Source organism: Cygnus olor, chromosome 8 (genome assembly GCF_009769625.2).
Source record: "Cygnus olor isolate bCygOlo1 chromosome 8, bCygOlo1.pri.v2, whole genome shotgun sequence".
Classification (NCBI taxonomy): domain Eukaryota; kingdom Metazoa; phylum Chordata; class Aves; order Anseriformes; family Anatidae; genus Cygnus; species Cygnus olor.
Window position 1 is genome coordinate 3,389,891 of NC_049176.1, and position 17,453 is coordinate 3,407,343.

The 17,453-nt window shown below is 40.5% G+C and overlaps 1 protein-coding gene across 1 annotated transcript; it reads right to left on the reverse strand.

The window, feature by feature from the left end:
* Positions 1-13,323: 13,323 nt before the first annotated feature.
* GPR88 (G protein-coupled receptor 88) lies at positions 13,324-17,376 on the reverse strand. Its single transcript, XM_040566313.1, has one exon. The coding sequence runs from the start codon at positions 14,407-14,409 to the stop codon at positions 13,324-13,326; it is 1,086 nt and encodes a 361-aa protein (XP_040422247.1). The 5' UTR covers positions 14,410-17,376.
* Between the last annotated feature and the right edge of the window lie 77 nt (positions 17,377-17,453).

A 17,453-nucleotide genomic window follows, 5' to 3' on the forward strand; every position in this document is an offset into this window, starting at 1 on the left:
TCCCCCATAAATGTTAAATGAATTTACCAGAACAAGTTTTTAAGCAGAAGAGCAAATTTTTAAGTTACTATTGCAAAATAGATGCATTTACAATAATCAGCTCTTCAAGTCAGTGAGGAAAAGAATGCTACATCATGAAAGAGCCTATTCAACATCCTATATGTTACATTATGTATTTCTAATACATGTCCAGTATTGCTCAGAATATTTTCATTGTAATTAATAATTGCTCGTTAATTCAGAGCCATTATGAAAAGTTATTATTTTCATGTACTCTCTTGGTTTTATTCTAGAGACCCACAAAGAGCTAGGCCTGTTTCACAGGCCCTGTCTGGACTTCCTTCAAAAAGCCAGCAGCCAAAATTTACGTATACTATTACTTTTTGTTTCCCCATAAAATACACTGCTTTGATTTATCTTGTGGATAAACGCATACAAGGATCGTGAGCTAAAATAAGCAGTTTCAATGTAAAGTAAGTAATTGAAAAACTATATGAATTTTTAGAACAATTATTTTAAATATTCTCACAGATTTAAAATGCACTGACTCTATCAGCTCATGCTTTATTCTGCTCACCTATGACACTAAATCCAAAAAATACCCTGCTGGATTTCTTGCTGAGTGCGTTCATTTTAGGGTAGTTGCTGCAATCCAAAATTAGTACTTTATTTAAGCATCAGCATTTTCTTGGAAACAAATACAAAGTTGATGGTTATTTTTAAGAACTTGCTGCATCACACATTTAGAAAATACAAATAATGGCAGCAAACATGAATGAGATGTACCTTATACACTGTTACAGGAAACAGAAATCAGATAGAACAAGGAGATCTTCCTATCACCAATAACTAGAAATTGGACCTGCTATTGTTTATATAAAACATAGGGAAAAGTCTGCTTCCTGTCACCATGCATGCATTTTGCACTATATACAACATGACCCTTGACTTACAGTAGACATCAGAGAACTTCTTGGCTTCCATTCAGTTGATCCATTATAGACTGAACCTGCAGAAGGTTCAGCCAACATCCACACTTCTTTAAAAGGATTTGACACATCAGAAACCAGAAAATTAGAGTTTCCTTGAATTCTAGGAGGAAAGCACTTGAGCGACAAAAGAAGAAAAGAACAGAAATGTTGTTAGGTCAGGCAGTACTCTGTGGATGGTCCTTCCTGTTGCTGAGGCAGCACAAAGCAAAACTTAGAGCTATGTAAGTACTGTACCAGGCTGAAACCTCCAGCCAGATCTTGAAAGTCAGGTGCCAAATGAGACGCTGCACAGTAATAAAGCAGTAGTAATACATTAATAAAGGACAAGACTCATGATTTGCCGTGTGTTAATGTAAGTTGAAGGAACAATGCTGCTTACTGGAAGATGATCATTTTCCTGTGTAATATACAGCATCTGGGTATTCAATGCAAACACTGGGCAGAGCAGCAAGTAAGTGGTGTTTCTAAACGGTGTGAACGGGAACCAGAGCTTTTCACACGTTGTTGACATAAGGGAAAGATTTTGTAATTTCTTATATTCTGAATTTTCTTCCTAAATCCCTCCAGTTAGCCATTTTGGTCATAGAGGACTCTAAGATTTCCGCCTCTCAGAAAGCATCATTTTTCCCACTTGATCTTCAAATATGTCCTCCTAGCATACTGATACTGAGCACGGGGGCTAAACAGAACTCCTGAATCATCAAATACACAATAGAACAGGAGCTGATAAATTCAGTGCATTCTGAAATGGGAGGAAGATCTCAAAAATAATTGCTCTGTAATTCATTTCACTTTTTTTTATTTTTAAAGTCAGTGCCATATTACAGGCAATTGATTTGTTGGCTCTCTGCTAGCCCAAGGGAAAGCTATTCAAGCATACAGTTGTTCTAATAGCCTGGTTCTTCACATTTCCAACCTCACGGCCAGTTAATATGGACCTGCTTCTCTGCAGACTTTCTGTACAATGACCTCTTTCTTCCACTATGCCTTCTGTCTACAGATGATTCCCTCTTTTCGAGCCTCTCCTGAAGTAACTTTGATAAACTTCCTTCTGGCATCCTTGCCACTATTTCATCTTGGCTATGTCCACTACCTCAGTTTCACTCCCAAGGAGGTGATTTGTTCTATTCCTTTCAACCTCATTTTCTCCACTTCAGTCCTACTCCTCAGCACTATTTCTCTTCCAGCTGCTAGTTGCTGCCCTTATTTGTAATACAGGTTTGTGATTGTGTACGGATTAAAATTCTGTAATTATATTAAGCTTTTCATTTGAACTTGCTAGTCCTTTCTGCAGGTTCCCCTGAAGTTCCTCAAAATCCTCCCGACCAGTGACTAACCTCAAAGATTTTCTGGCATTTCCAAATTAATGTCACTACCCTTTACTGTCACACGAAGGGTGTACTGAACCCTGAAGGAACAGTATATCTCACGGCTACCTTCTGCCATGATAAATTCCTATATTACCAGTCATTTAGTGCCTGTGTTTTGTGACAGACCCATGTCTGTAGCAGATGAACTTAGTTCAAACATAGCACTGTCTCAGTGTTGGCCCACTCACGGCGTAAGCAAAAAGCACTAATGAAAAAGCCTAGAGGCTGGCTTCACTGCAGACACAAAGTTATTTGACTGCCTGGATGTTATTTGCTTTCAAATGCTCAGACTTTCTTTAAACTTAGTATTAAATAAGACCTCCCCAGATTTCCAAAGCTTAGGGGTATTTTTGTTTATGAGTTTTGTTTTTTTAATAACTTGGACAGTGTTATAAGGAACACTTAAGCTTATATTGCCTCCTTGTATTCTTAAATACCAATTAGAGGTGAAGTAAAAGCTTTGCTTGGCCTTACAATTTTATTAAGAATTATATTAGTATATTCTTTTCTGACTTTAACTTCTAATAAAAATACAAATGGATGAATTACATGTATTAGTTAATTAAAAATGACTATAAATTAATAAAAAATCATTTTGTTCTAAAAATAGAGTTTAAGACAATCAACATATGAAAAATAAAATATATGCATATAAAGACAACTTTATGAGTGTCTTACAATAACTAGCCCAGATATTTACTTGTACAACATTCATGTTTGGCAGTGTTCCATCCTTAAAAAAATGAGCAAAGAAATTTATAAGTACATCAGGGAGGAATTTTTCCCCTCCAATTTTCTGGACCACATAAAGATGTTTGTTTCCTGTAACTGCACAGATGTGGTGCGTAACTTACCTACTTCCATATTTACTAACATATTTGAGCAAAAGAATCTGAATGTACATTTAAAATAAACAAATATGCATAAGTAATGTTACGTCGATGCACAACCTATTTCTCACAGTTTTATCTGTGCACATAATCTTAAAGCCATTTTACATCTGCAATTTTCTCTTTCTTGTCCATACACTTAAATATAAACCTGCTTCCTAAACTATTCAATTTGTTGTCAGTGTTAAAAAACAAAAGCTAAATAACTGCATCAGTGGAAACCCTGTTCCCTCTCTCATTCCATTTCAGGGATTCTGACCCTGTTTCTGCTGGTATCTGTGAAAATCTAGAGGTGTTTTAGACCAGATGACTTGCACGGCTTCATCCTGTTCAGCTGCAGCAGCACAAAATCTCCTTGGACCATAGTGCCATCTAGCTTCTCTTCTCCTGACCTCAGTAATTCTCTGCTGGACACTACCAACAGATGTAACAAAAGGAAGAGTCCCAGGGAGCCATTGTTAATGTAACTGTCAAGATACCCTTGACTATTTATCTAGACATATAGCTGAATAAGGGGACGAAATTACTGACCTCTCAAGGAACTCCTCTCTGATCATCCACTCAAAACTGGGAGACTAAAATATGGATTTTCCTTTGGAACAGACTAACACCTTCCCTCCAAAATGGAAAATCAAGATCCATACCAATGCTCTAGGCAACCTACCTGTGCCTCAGCTGAAGCTCTGGCACCATACCAATACTAATACAAACTTCACAGGACATCAAGGGCAGCATAGCTAAATCCTCTCACATTGCTGAAGGCAGTTCTAAAACAATCCCTGCTCCCAAAGGTGCAATATTTGAAAAGATTTGGAAGATCCCCTGATGTGTCAAGAAAGGAAAAAAAAATGGACAAAGACACTTTTCATTCATATGAGGGTTTTTTTGTACCTCTTTTTTTAGTAACAAAGGCTATTTTACAAGAATTACCGAGCAGACATGAAATGATCCACCACAACTCGTAACAAGCTGTGTGAAATAGGAACCCTTTTCAGGTAATCGATTTCCCTGTATTCATCTGGAATCTGAGACGCACTCAAAGCTGCCCGGGTTTCATTTGCCTTGGCAATATGAGCAGGACATACCTATACACAAGCAGACAGCAACAAACCCAGTCCCCTTAACAAAGGACATAGCAGAACAGCAGATGAAGTCTCCAGGTCTGGCTCATGCCCTCAGCAGCTTCTGGTGAGCTGGGAATACACAAGATTCACCCTTGCTCTTGATCCTTCTTCCTAATTCACTGCTGTGCTCTTTACTACTAGGAGGGATATCTCCTGCTGTGTCTCCCACATGGTTCAATTCATCCACACTGGATCATTACATGGACTTCTGCTGCCAATGCCCAGCAGCAGTGGGCAGTGAAACAGCCAAGTCTTCCAATCATTACTTCAGGTTCAATGGCAAGATAAAGATTTTCCATTAAATTCTACTAATCAAACAAACTTCTTAAATGATCAGGGTAAACTAAGGCCTTAAGCCCTAAATAATGGACGAACTGAGATTCCATTGCCCTGTCTTCCTTTTCACATAACTTCACTTGAAGTCTGTGAAGATATGAGGATAAATGTGCTACTCGGTGTGTAGTCACATAAATGAGCACGTTTTAAAGGGGTGCAGAGTTGTGACCCTTTGCAACTGGCTTCTGTGAGGGAGAACAAAGCAGTCACTTTCCTCCTGTACACTGGCTGGCTGGCCTGAAGGCATAGCAGCCTTGTTCCCAAGCTGCACACATACAGCCGCCCTCACTGCTGACAGCATCCACTAGCATCAGAAACCCTTGCTGAATATCTCAAGACAACCCTGCAATCACTGGAAGTTGTAATGGACATCCTTGGCAAGAGTTTGCTCACAGACTGTCTGAATAAGAGCATTCACATAATAGGGATGTATGTCAACCTGGGGATGGCTGGCACAGAAAACGTACATTCATGCTCAAAACCAAACATTGTGTAAAAATATTACCAAAAATGTATTACAAGTTACCAACATTTTTTGTTTTGAAATCAATAAAAAGTAGTATTTCAACATAGCACTGTGTAAGTGATAAGAACAGAAAGCAAAACAACACTGCAGTATTTCTAGAGACCTCATTCAGAAATTAAAAACTGTTTGTGCCATTCATATGGTGACCATAATAATTTTCAAATTACAGATAAAATTAACGTATAATCAGCTATTTTATTCATTACCTTAACATAATTTTTACAGTGTTAGATATTAGAAAATGAGGTAACAGTTACAAGACCCTTAGGTTTACATGCAATGTGCTGTTACTTTTAACTGCTGTTTTATCTTCCCTTTGCTCACAGAATTACATTCACAAAGATTCCTCAGAACACTTTCACATTTGGGAAGATGACTGTTTTACGTATTTGTATATGAATGAGAGATTTTTTTTCTTTAGAATTAAATAAACAATTGTCTCCCAAATCTAAAAGGAAATAGACCAACAATGGTAAGAAAATCTGAAGATACCAGATAATGACTTAAAACTGATTCTCAGAATTCTGCCTTTACATTCCACAGAAATCCGACTACTCCATGGAATTACGTCTTTTATTCCCCGGCCAGTCTTCCTCTACCTGCACCAGCTGCTGAGCACAGCCTAGTAAGCGTGGGTCTCAGCGCCCTCCTGGCTCTGGTTTCCTGATCAGCCTCTGGGCATCAGAGGTTACCGGCTCTGCCGTAGGAGACGTGCTCTGAACATAGGGGCGCTACCTGCATTGTGTCGCAAATGGGTATGGCCTTATCTGACGCACGGGCACATGCTGCCCAACAAGTTTTTAAGTGATTTCGTTGATCTCTGAGTAACAGCTGTGGTCTTTTATATTCTTAAATTCCCAAACTCAGCCAAAGGGATACTTGGCAAGGGATAAGAAGTTTCTACAAATTTTGTTTATCAAATGAAGCAAAAAGGTAGTTCAAAAGGCTATATATATATATATATATTTTAATATATACACACACATATATACATATAAGTATATAATTTTCCTTGAATGATAATAACTCAGAAATAAATTTCTTCTCCGTCAAAAATCTCAGAATGTATTCGTGTTTGGGTCAAGACCAAGCATGGGACACTACCACCTCAAAGACACATTTTTAAGCATAGTATGCCTACATTGCAGAAGGGACTATAATTATAATCTTGACATTACCATAACGACCGTGGTTGCTATCAGGTGACAGGTATAATATAGATAATCAGTAGACAGTACAATAGCAATATTTAATGATGCATGAGATAGAAAAAAATTCATGCCTTTAATTCAGCTCAGATCCATCACTTGTTATATTTGAGTGTGAATTGCCTAATCCTGTTAGTATGTACATAACAGTTATAATAAACAGCAAAAAGCCAAGCAAGGTATCTACTGCAGAATCCAGAGAGTTTACATCTACTCATCATATACAACGAATATTTTTTGTGATCTGCTTTATCTCTTTTATTTTAACATAATAGGTAGTTCTACTGTCTTAATACCATACACACAAAAAAGCTGATTGTCACAGCGAGACTTATGAAAAGTGCCTTTGCCTTGAAGTCAAACAAGCAGAAGTGAGGCTGTGCTTTTGTTTTCCCAGGTTGCAGTCTACCAACTCCCTGATTTAATCAGCTTGAGAGAAATAAAGCCACAACTGGAAAAAAAAAAAAAAAAAAAAAAAAAAAGAAAAAGATCTAGAGTAAAAGAAGACGTTCTATTGAATGAAAACAGGCACAATTATGCTCCCTGGAAGAGCTAATGTGGCTGCAAATTCCAAATTCTGCAAGATTTTACCACTACCTTTATAAAAAATGACTAACTGAATGAGAAATGTTTATGGAAAAGGCGACTCCTGCAGTGAAGCTATCCCAACATGCACAGATAGCAAGGGATGACATGTAACAGAAGACAAAGGAATAATAGCCTTAAGGTAAATATGTAATATCTTAACAGTATTTCTTGACATTACCTCTGCTCAAACCCTGCTGCTCCTGTCTCCACAGCTACAATACAGCCATTTCACTAGGTCTTGGAATGAAAAATATGAAGTTTATAAGAAATCACAGAAACAGTGTTTATGAAATGATATAAAAGTCAGTGTCAGAGGCTCGAGGGTGAGAGTAAAGCAGCTGTTCCAGCACTGAGGTACCCTGAGGTAAGGCAGAAAAAGGGGACAGAAGAAAACAAAGAGGACATCTCACTGCAACACTCAGTGGAATAAACAGGAAACAAAGTCTGTGCAATGCTTTTCAAAACTCTGGCTATTGCTTGATTCACCAGATTTGTCTCTCAAATTCTTACATTTAAAAATAGTTTTCTTCTGTTGCTAATGCTCACTTCATTGCCTTCAGACTGACACTGCACCTCCATCACATCATCAGCTTCAAAAATGATCAGGATGGCTGAAGATCTTGCCTGATGCATATCTGCATTTTTAATTCTGCACTGAGAATGTCACAGGACAGGTGAAGACTCCAGACAGCCTGAAGACAGCTATTAAGAAATTTCCATCTGAGATGTTAGCTTCATAAAGCTCTGAATAAAAAATTAAGAAGAAATTTCTTCCAGGCATAGTAGTTCCTTCTGTGCCCTCAGGACTACTACACTTAACTTCCCTCACTCAGCTGCTCTCTGAACCCTTGGGAACAAAGGGAACGGATCAGAGAGGCCAAGTCCTGCTGCAGAAATTGAAATTTGGCCTTACCGAGAAGCCCAAGTTGCACAGCTATTTTTCACAAATATGAATACTTTCCCTAACAGCACCAGCATGTCCACTCTGAAAATGGCAAATGCAACAGCCTCCTGCAGTATGGCTCTACGACCAGCAGCTGCTTCACTTTGCCGGACTGCTCCCGAACGCAAGGCATCTTTGGTCTAAGTGAAGCTTTTCAATAACAGCGGCTCCGTCGTTGTTCTTTGTACCTTGGTCTTTGAACTATAGGAGCTAGTTAGTGAGAATAATAATTATTCTTTCTTTTTTGTGTTTCTTTTTTAATTGATAATAAATATGGGTTTCATCTGCTGTCACTTCTAAAGGAGGAAAACTTTTGAAACAGAGGTTGATCCCACAAAAGTAGAGAAAAAAAGGTGTTTAAAGAATACTGTAAAATGTTGGCAGAGGCACAGTTTTGTTATTCGTTATTTTAACCCTTTGTCCCACGGAGGCAACAGTTCAGCATGCTGAAGCCTACGATGCCATAAATCTCCCCTGTGGGGCTTGAGCTCCCCCTCCAACAGGTAGCTTGCTCTCCCTCAGAATGCTTCGCAAAAGCTCAGCTGTAATGAGTTAATCACAATGAATGTTAACAATGAATGTTTTTCTCCAGCCTTCAAACTATTTGTAACTTTTTTCTGTATCACTTTAGGTTTTTTTTTTACATAGCCTTAATCAAATGTGAATATCTGTAATATAGACAGCATTTATCCACTACTCTACATAGGAAAAAACACACCTTCAACTGCTTCTTAGCCTTCAGTAGAAACTTAAGGATGTGGGACTTCTCCCTCATTTTTTTTAATTTTAGTTTACATTTGTCTCCCCTAACTTACACTGCTCAAGGAGTCATTCCTTGATCAGCAGGATCAACTACTCTGCCCTCAATGAAGGAAATTACAGAAAATAGTGAAGAAAGAGAGAAAAAGAGAAAAAGAAAAAGAGAGAAAGGAGACTATTACTCTGGTAAAATGATGACAGTGCAGGGGAAGGATTGACATAAAAGAGCAAAAAAGGTAGCTTTCTTAGAAGTTAAACAGTCACGAGAAAAGCTATTTTCGCTGCCGGTTGGGAAAGGGACTTCTGAATTTAAAGAATACTGCAATAATCTAGTTATGTGATTTAAGATGAAATGGAAAGCTAAAGTATATGTTGTCACTTTTTCTTTAATGAAATGCTACACTTAAACGTCTTCATTTGAAAATAATCTGTATGTGGGTTTTTTTTAAAAATAGCATCAATTTGGTAGTTAGAAAAAAAGGTTCACAGTGTGCTTATGGCTGACTGAATCTGGAGGTAAGCTCTTATTCCTGCTTATAAGTCCAGTAATGCTGATGAATGTAGTCTCCATAAGAAGGCTGATGCTATTCATACTGGTACTCTTTTTTGATGCTAGAGATTAATGAAATCTGCTGGTGTGTGGAACGCTTTGTTAAAAGAAGAAATTGAGAATGCAACTGTGCAGTCTTACTTATTAAGAAAAGTATAGAATTCTGTTTCCTCACCCGTATAAGGAATCAAACAATTTTATAGGGTTTATTTCATCATAATCCCAGGCCTCTTTTGGCTTTTTGACCTTTTTCTCTGTACTGTTTCCCAGGATCACACTGTTAGTGCCCTCTTCCTGCCATCTTTATCTCCTCTTGTCATACATTCCCAGCCTCACTTTGTTCATGGCACCTTTGTCTAGGGCAACAATTGTCCAGTTTTGCTGGAGGTCCATATTATTGTAGCTACCTGATTCCACAAAAGAGCTCAAGGCTTTTTACAACTACCTTAAATTAAAGATAACTTCAAATGATTTGATCCAAACTGTAACTTCACAAACAGCCTCTGCAAGCTTTTTCACAAATAGCTGTATTTGTTAATACCTGCCTTGGGGTGTTGTTCTGAAGCATCACAATTTTACCTGCAAAGAGCTGGTCCCACAGGGAAAGGCTATATTTCTGCATAGGCAAATCACAAATTGAGTGGCTAAATTACAGGCAAATTTACTTTGGTTGTAATACCAAATGGCTGTTTCAAGCCAGACCAATACAACTGACCACAATTCATCCAGCCTGTTACTGACTGCTAGCTACTCTTGTTTCCAGAAGCCCTGAGGAAATAGCAAAGGAATAGGCACCTGCTGCACATGAATAACGTGATGGATTTGCACTACTGTATAAGAAATTGAACACTTTGGTGAAATCACACCCATCGTTCAATATTCGTGAAGCTGACCAGTCATTCTAGGAGGGGAAGCTTTAGGCCATGCTCAACTTGCTTGGCACCATGCCAGATCAAAAGAGCACTTTGCTTCATTTACATCTTCATTTAAATCTTTTGAAAGATTGTTTGTTTGAAACATTTTAAAGAATGATTTTTAAAAGTACAAATATGCCTTGCACCTGCAAATTTTAATGGACAATTGGCAGCGTATGCTTTGCACCTGTCAATTAGTAGCGTGAACATGACAGAAATTCATATTGAAGAAAAGTCACCATTAAACTAGCTGTGGACACATTTGAATTAGCTGTAAAAAGAAAAGCAGAAATGCTAAAAACTGAGACTCAGATCAATTTTCTCATATAAGAAGCAGTAACACACGAGGCAGGAAAAGTTGAGTTAAGCTGAGCTTCCATTGTGATTTACCACAGAGTATTTATAATGTGGAAATACAAAGAATATCGCTGCAGAACAAGGCATACAGGACTTTTCTGAGCAGTAATTTTAAAATTTTTAAATTAAATTAAAATTAAATTAAAATTCTTAATTTAAAGATTTAATTTAATTAAAATTAAAACTATTTTTTATTTAAAAACCTTAAATTCTTTAAAATTTAAATTAATTTTTTTTAGAGAAATTTAAAATTAAAATTATTTTCTGTGTAATGCTATTTAGGTCACCTGAGTGTATTAAAACAGTCAAAGATTTACAGTCAGATGTAATTACATCAAACTTTCCAAGGGATTTCCAGCTGTTCTCTGGAATTAATGCATAGCATAAGGATAGCTGAATGACGTTTTGCACTATAGCATTTTTTATACATACTTGCATTTAAAACATTGTCTATATAAAATACAGGCATTTCAGATTTAACTTGCATGCTATTTGATAAGGGAGAAACCCAGAAGTTCATTTTCTGACATTTGGATATTGATTTCTGAAACAGGTTATTGCTTGAATTCCAGACTGCCACGTTCCATAGTCAAAAACAGGGGGGGATGTTGTCTAATTTATTATTTTAATGTTTGTTCCTTTGCTTATGGGCCCAGTACTGAGCTTTGCCAACAGTCTGCAGCTATGGTGGGAAGTGGTGGTACTCATCCTTTCGTGGGTTCCAGCCTAAGGATTACCTCATAGTAGAACAGCGTCTTAGCCCTGGGTGGCCCTTGGTTTAGCTTTGTTTTGGCAGTGATTCAGAATATGTTCCAGAATTGGTATAGACGTGGTTGGAACAGCTCTCCTTTGTCTCCATTTGCTGCGCAAAGCTAGCAAAAGTACAGTCACTTTGATTACGATGTGAGATTACAAGAAGACAGTACTTTCCAAGACAGATGCACAGTGGTGATAAAATAAACCTTGCAAACTTTTTACGACCATGATTCCTTGCTAGCCCTCCCGATCTTTCCAGCGCTGTCTTACAGGTGGCATGCTGTCTCTGAGATGGAGTTAGAAACTCCGTAAGCCTCAGATTCTAGGAAACTCCTCTTACTTTTCTACAGGTCCTTGTAAGTGACTAAAGCTGTTTTCAAGATGTGGATACATTATCAGGACATCAAGATATTTTATTTTTTCTCCTTTTGAGGCCATAGCTCCTTGGCTTTGTCAAATCCCATCCTCAAGAAGAATCTTTTCTGTGATGATGGCAACTTTTTTATTTTGAAAAATAGAAGATTGGTAGGGGGATTTTTATATATATCCGTGTATCATAGATGTTGAACGGGTCTAAGAATCAGGAAAAAATGAAATTCTTCCTTTAAAAGAAACTTCTGTTGAAACTTAAGCCACATCACGTAAGGTAAGTGAAGTGCAGAGCATTGTAAATATGGCCAAGTAGCCTTTTATGTTATACCATTGTGCTTGTTTCCTCTGTATTGTCTTAGCATTCAAATATTCTCCTAAGAACTGCCAAAATCATATAAACACTTGTCATCAAATGCAGAAACCTCTTTTTGTGAATAACTCTCCTTTGTTCCCCGTGTCCATTCACCCTCTCGACAGCACAATTGAGGTGTTTCTGCTCTGATTGTTTTAATGAGCAGCGGCCACGGATTCAGAAAAGAATTACCCCTTCCAGCCTTTTGTGCCAAAAGGCAAACAGTGCCAAGTAACACCACCATGAGAACAACATCAGCTTGGAAAAGTGGAGGGAGGTGGTCAAGCACAGGAGAAGGAACCACCGGTGTTTCAGGTCTGTTCCTGTGAGGAAAGAGGCTGCAGCACTCACCACCACAGTTCCATTTCCCTCACCACCCTCCGTGGGAGGAGTTGTCGCCTTTCCAAATGCCACAGAAAATCTGTCATTTTATATTTAGCAGAAGCTGTGAAATCCCACTTCAACAATAATGTATTTAATAGAAACACAACAAATTGGTAACTGAACAGATGATAAGGCTAGAAGGACAGCACTAGTCTCCATATTGCGTTATATTTTACTGAGTGCATTACCACAGGCAGAGGCCTTTGTCAAAACAGGCCTTATATAAAGAGCTTTTTTAAAAAATCCAAACCAGATTACTAAAAAGGTGTCTATGTTTTTAACAATTTCCACAAATAGCATCATCTTGAAGTTTGCCAAAGAAAAGGTCAAGGAGGGTCCTGCATGGCGCACTGAGATGGTAAAGTTGGGGGAAAAGTAAACCATTCCTGAGGGATTTTTTGGGGAGGGGTCTGAAACATTTGCCAGTTCTTCACAAATGAACCTTGTGTCCAGGGAGCACGCTCAAAGCAATTATTTCAAACGCTCAAAGAATCACACAGATTTTATAAAAACAAACTTGCAGCGAGTCTCAGGAAAAAGAGATGTAGGCGCCTGCCTTACACTGAAACCGTTAGAGCTCAGAAGCGGTTAACGCCCGCTGCCATATTTACCAGTCACCGCAGATTTCCAAACCCGCTGCGTGGGGCCGGGATGGCGGGCTGAGGGGCGGCGAAGGGCGGGACACCGCCGCCCGGCCTCGCCTCACGGCTCTGCACGCGGGCAGCAAGAGGCGAGCGGGGCCAGCAGGGCACAGCGCAGGGCTGCCAAAGGCTGCCGGAGCGGGGCGCCTGAGCTCTCGGACGTGAGGCGGCGCCTGAGGGGAGGCGGCGGGCGCCGCCGGACGGCGAGGCGCAGAGGCGCCGGGGCTCCCCTCGCCGTTGCCCGCGGGCCCCCAGGGGCGTTCAGCGCGGCGCGGCGGCGGCGCTGCACACCGTGCCCCGGCGCCGCGGCAGCTGCGGGCAGGGCGGAGCGGCGGCGGCGGGGCCGGTGGCGGCGGCGTGGTGTCGCGGGGCGGCGGCGGAGCCCTCGGCGCGCGGCAGGACGGAGCGCGCCGCCCGTCGGAACTCCTCGCTGCGCCACGTGTAGAGCAGCGGGTTGAGGGCCGAGAGCGAGCAGAGCAGCAGCCAGCTGGCGGCCTGCACCGCCGCCGGCGCCGGGCGCAGGAAGAAGGCCAGCAGGCTGACCCAGACGAGGGGCTGGGTGCCCAGCAGGAAGACGCAGCAGAGCAGCAGCACCGAGACGCTGCTGAGGCGGCGCTGGGCGCGGCGGGGCGGCGGCGGGGCGGCGGGGAAGGGCAGCTGGTGCAGGAGGTGGAAGTTGAGGACGCTGACCCGCTTGGCGCTGCCCCGCACCCGCCGCACGATGCCGAGGTAGCAGTGGAGCAGCAGCGCCGTCTGGCCCAGCACGGCCAGGGCGAGGAGCAGCGCGGTGTAGCGGGAGCCGCCGTCTGGCTGCCTCGGGGGCGGCTGCTGGGCCGAGCCCGGCGTCCAGAGCCCGGGCAGCAGCGGGAGCAGGAGCAGGGCGAGGGCCCAGGAGAGCCCGATCATGCAGCCCGTGTGCCTCCGCTGGTAGAGGGCCTGGTAAACGCTGGGCAGCTTGGTGATGAGCACGTACCTGTTGAAGGCCACCAGCAGGTGAGAGGCCAGCGAGACGGTGAGGCCGAGGCCGAGGAGCCCCCCTCGGAGCAGGCGGTACTCGGCCGAGCGAAGGGAAGAGGAGTTGGGGGGCAGCAGCCCCAGCACTGCCTCCTGGGGCATCCACAGGGCGCACACGCTGAGGTCGGCCGCGCAGCCGTTGACGATGAAGGCGTTACTGGTTGTCTGCAGCTTCTTGAAGGAGAAAACTAGGTAGATGACCATCACATTGGATAAGGTCCCTGAGATAGCAAGGACCGCATAGAGCAGTGACAGGAAGATGCGGGTCCCGGAGGAGTCCTCCCAGAGCAGCAGCAGCGGCGAGCTAGCACTCCAGGAAGAGGCGTTGGGCATCTCGCTGAATGCAGCTCAGTTTTGGCTTCTCCCTGTAAATCCCATCCTCAGCTGGGTCCGAAGATCCTGCTGCAGAAGTCCCCCGCCAAACACGAGAGAGGATGTGCAGCTGAGGGACTCTAAGGCAGATTTCAGTCATACAAGCTGCAAGTCCAGAAAATGCAGTTAGCAGTAGCAATCTGGAGAACAGCAGTGTCCAAGGTAGGGAGGTAACAAGAAATCCCACAGACTAGCTAGCGAAGGTGGGTCCATAGGGTGCAGATAGCTGTTAGCAGATGGGAGCATGACTGAGGATTCGGTAGCTGTGAAAATGCCAAAAGCAGCAGCACCTTGCAATCGGCAGCAGAAACAGCAGCAACTGATACAAAGCTTTGCAGTTTCTCCTGTGCCACAGTACGTACACTGTATATCATTCCAGGAAGATTCAGCCCTTCCACTCTTCATGAATTATTCAGCAGATTTTCAACTTGTTAAATCAAGAAGGGAAAAAAAAATCTATCATGCTCCAGAAATACTGCAACTACACAGTCTGACTCTTTTCTCTTCGCTTTGCCAGTTTCCTGGTTCTAGCCCATTTACGCAACTTTAATTTTCAGCAAGCTTTCAAACTAATATCAGTCACTTATGACTAAAATACAATTCATTTGCTGTAGAAACTCCTCTGCTAGATACTGAAACTGATTTTTCTGATCTTATTTTTGTTAAGCAAAAACATACTGTTTCGTTAAACAATTTCAGAACTGGTCTATAATAATGTTTGCAAGTTAAATCTTTCAAATGCAATAGGTACACAGATCCCTGCTAAGACAGCATTTCTTATTTGAGGAAGCTGGTCCTCAACCTACATATGCTACATTTCTTCATAAAACACTCAGCTTGTTTTCTCTAACAGGACGTTTTGCATCACTAACCTGCTGGAGGTAAATGTTTGTGTCACTAAGTACACAGGTGAAATGGAATCAGTATAGTCTTTGAAACAGTTTCACAACAAATTCAATTCAAAAAGCAAGTTCCTTCAGAACGGAATGAAAACTTCTCACGCAGAGTAAGAGTTGGTTGAAGAGCAGGGTGTCACAGTCACAGGATGGGCAGGAGTTGGCACTGGGATTCTCCCAGGTACTCTACAATGCTTTACTCAAACAGGGACCAAATGTTAACTCTACTTACCATTGAAAAGATTTTATAAGAAACTGAGAAAAATGACTTAATTTCCTCTTAAAAGCATTCCAGAAAAGGAATGCTGATTAAGAGAGAAACTGCTTTTAAACATGGTTTATATATGAGCTAGATAAGTAAACTTTGTCAGCTGGTTAGGTATTATCTGGGTATTGACTAAAGATATCTTTGTAAGGTATTTTAGATATTGTCAAACTCACGATGCTGATAAATAACAGTAGCAAAATAGTATGTTAGGAGGTAATCATAATAAACTCTTTAAGATAATGAAGTTAATCTGTGTAGGTCAATGGATTAATTTGCAACATAGCACATCTTTTATTTGGCAGAAAGTCTCATGTTTGTAATTGACAGGACTGTTGATCCAAATATGGATTCATTACAACTATGAGTATCTGTTCTTTTTTAATTAACTAGATTGCTCATGTGCTTAAGGTTAAAGACATACCTGAGCAATTTACTTGATCAGGCCCTTAATTACCATATTTTTTTGCCTGCTGCACTTTACAGTGTAGATCTAATCATGTGTCAAACCTTTTGAGGCCTTTCATTGTTTAGCTGTCAGTAGAGAACAGTTATTATAGAAACTAAAATCCTCCTCTTTCTGCAGTACTGTAATTGAAAAATATTCTTTAAATCTGTAACAAGAAATATCTCCCTAACCAAAAAGCTTCATAAAGCATACTTTGAAGAGATTAATGGTTCCATAAGGCATTATCCGCAGAATTGTAGGCCCAGTAGAAACCTTTAGATTTATTTAATCCATCCTTCCATGTTTATCCAACCTCCTTTTAAAGACCTCATGTGCTACAGTTTTTTCTCCCAGAAGGAGGAGATGTATTTATATATGAAGCAATGGAAGTGGTAAAGTTCAAGGTTAAGTGAACAGGATATAAAACAATATTTAGGGTATTTCTGAAAAGCTATAAGGTTCTAAAGACTTCCTAACATTTTACTGTCCCCAAATTTTTTTTATTTTTATTTTTTTAAGAAGTTGATTGTTACGGAATACTGGCTATACTTATCACAAATTTTTAAGAACACAAAACACTGTCCATTAGCTGGCATTTACTGTCTTTAGTATAATAAATCAGTAAGAGGGAAGTATAGAAAAAAGGGAAAGGGAGGAATTGCTTTCAATGTACTAGACACTTTTTAATTATCTGTTCTTTCTTTGTAGTTACTATATGCATCCAAACCAACATCCATTAATTGTTTCAGTGTAGTGACAGGAACCCTTTTGGAAGATTGTGTTATTTGCTAGAATTTGGGCAGCTGCTAAAGCAGCTGTTCTATTACTGATTTTGCCAGTCCTTCAGAGTGGCTATGCAACAGTTACCTACCTACTGTCGACATTACCTATTGCAGTACTGACTTACCTGACAGGAATATTAAGCACCACGGATAAGTTATCATGCAACACAACAAATTTGCTGAAAATCATCAGCAGAATTAAACTATGTTAAAACCATTTGTAGCTAATTTTTAACTAAAGGAAGGAAAAAAAAGCAAAACGAAAACATGACTGTTTGCTTTCTTACAGACAAAGACCCTACTATTATTAGTGAGGCTAAATAAAACTGTTGCACATGTAAAATAGATAAGGTGTATTACACCTTTAACGAGGATCCTCGTCCTGGAAAGCGATGTTTCCTCAATTAAGAGGCATTTTAAATTATGGTACTTAGAAATGCAATCTTCAGAGAATAATATTGTCATGTTGATTAAATACTTGAGACTGTTATGCAAAGCAAATAGAGGAATATTAGCTAGAAAGATTAGAGATGAAAGATACCCATCATACTCATTTCTTTTTGCAATGTTATCTTGTAAGTGTATTACATGCTTTAGAAGAAGGTGATTTTGCT

Bases quoted from the DNA above. Each gene is read 5' to 3' on its own strand.
- GPR88 (XM_040566313.1), bottom strand. From the start codon at position 14,409: ATGCCCAACGCCTCTTCCTGGAGTGCTAGCTCGCCGCTGCTGCTGCTC.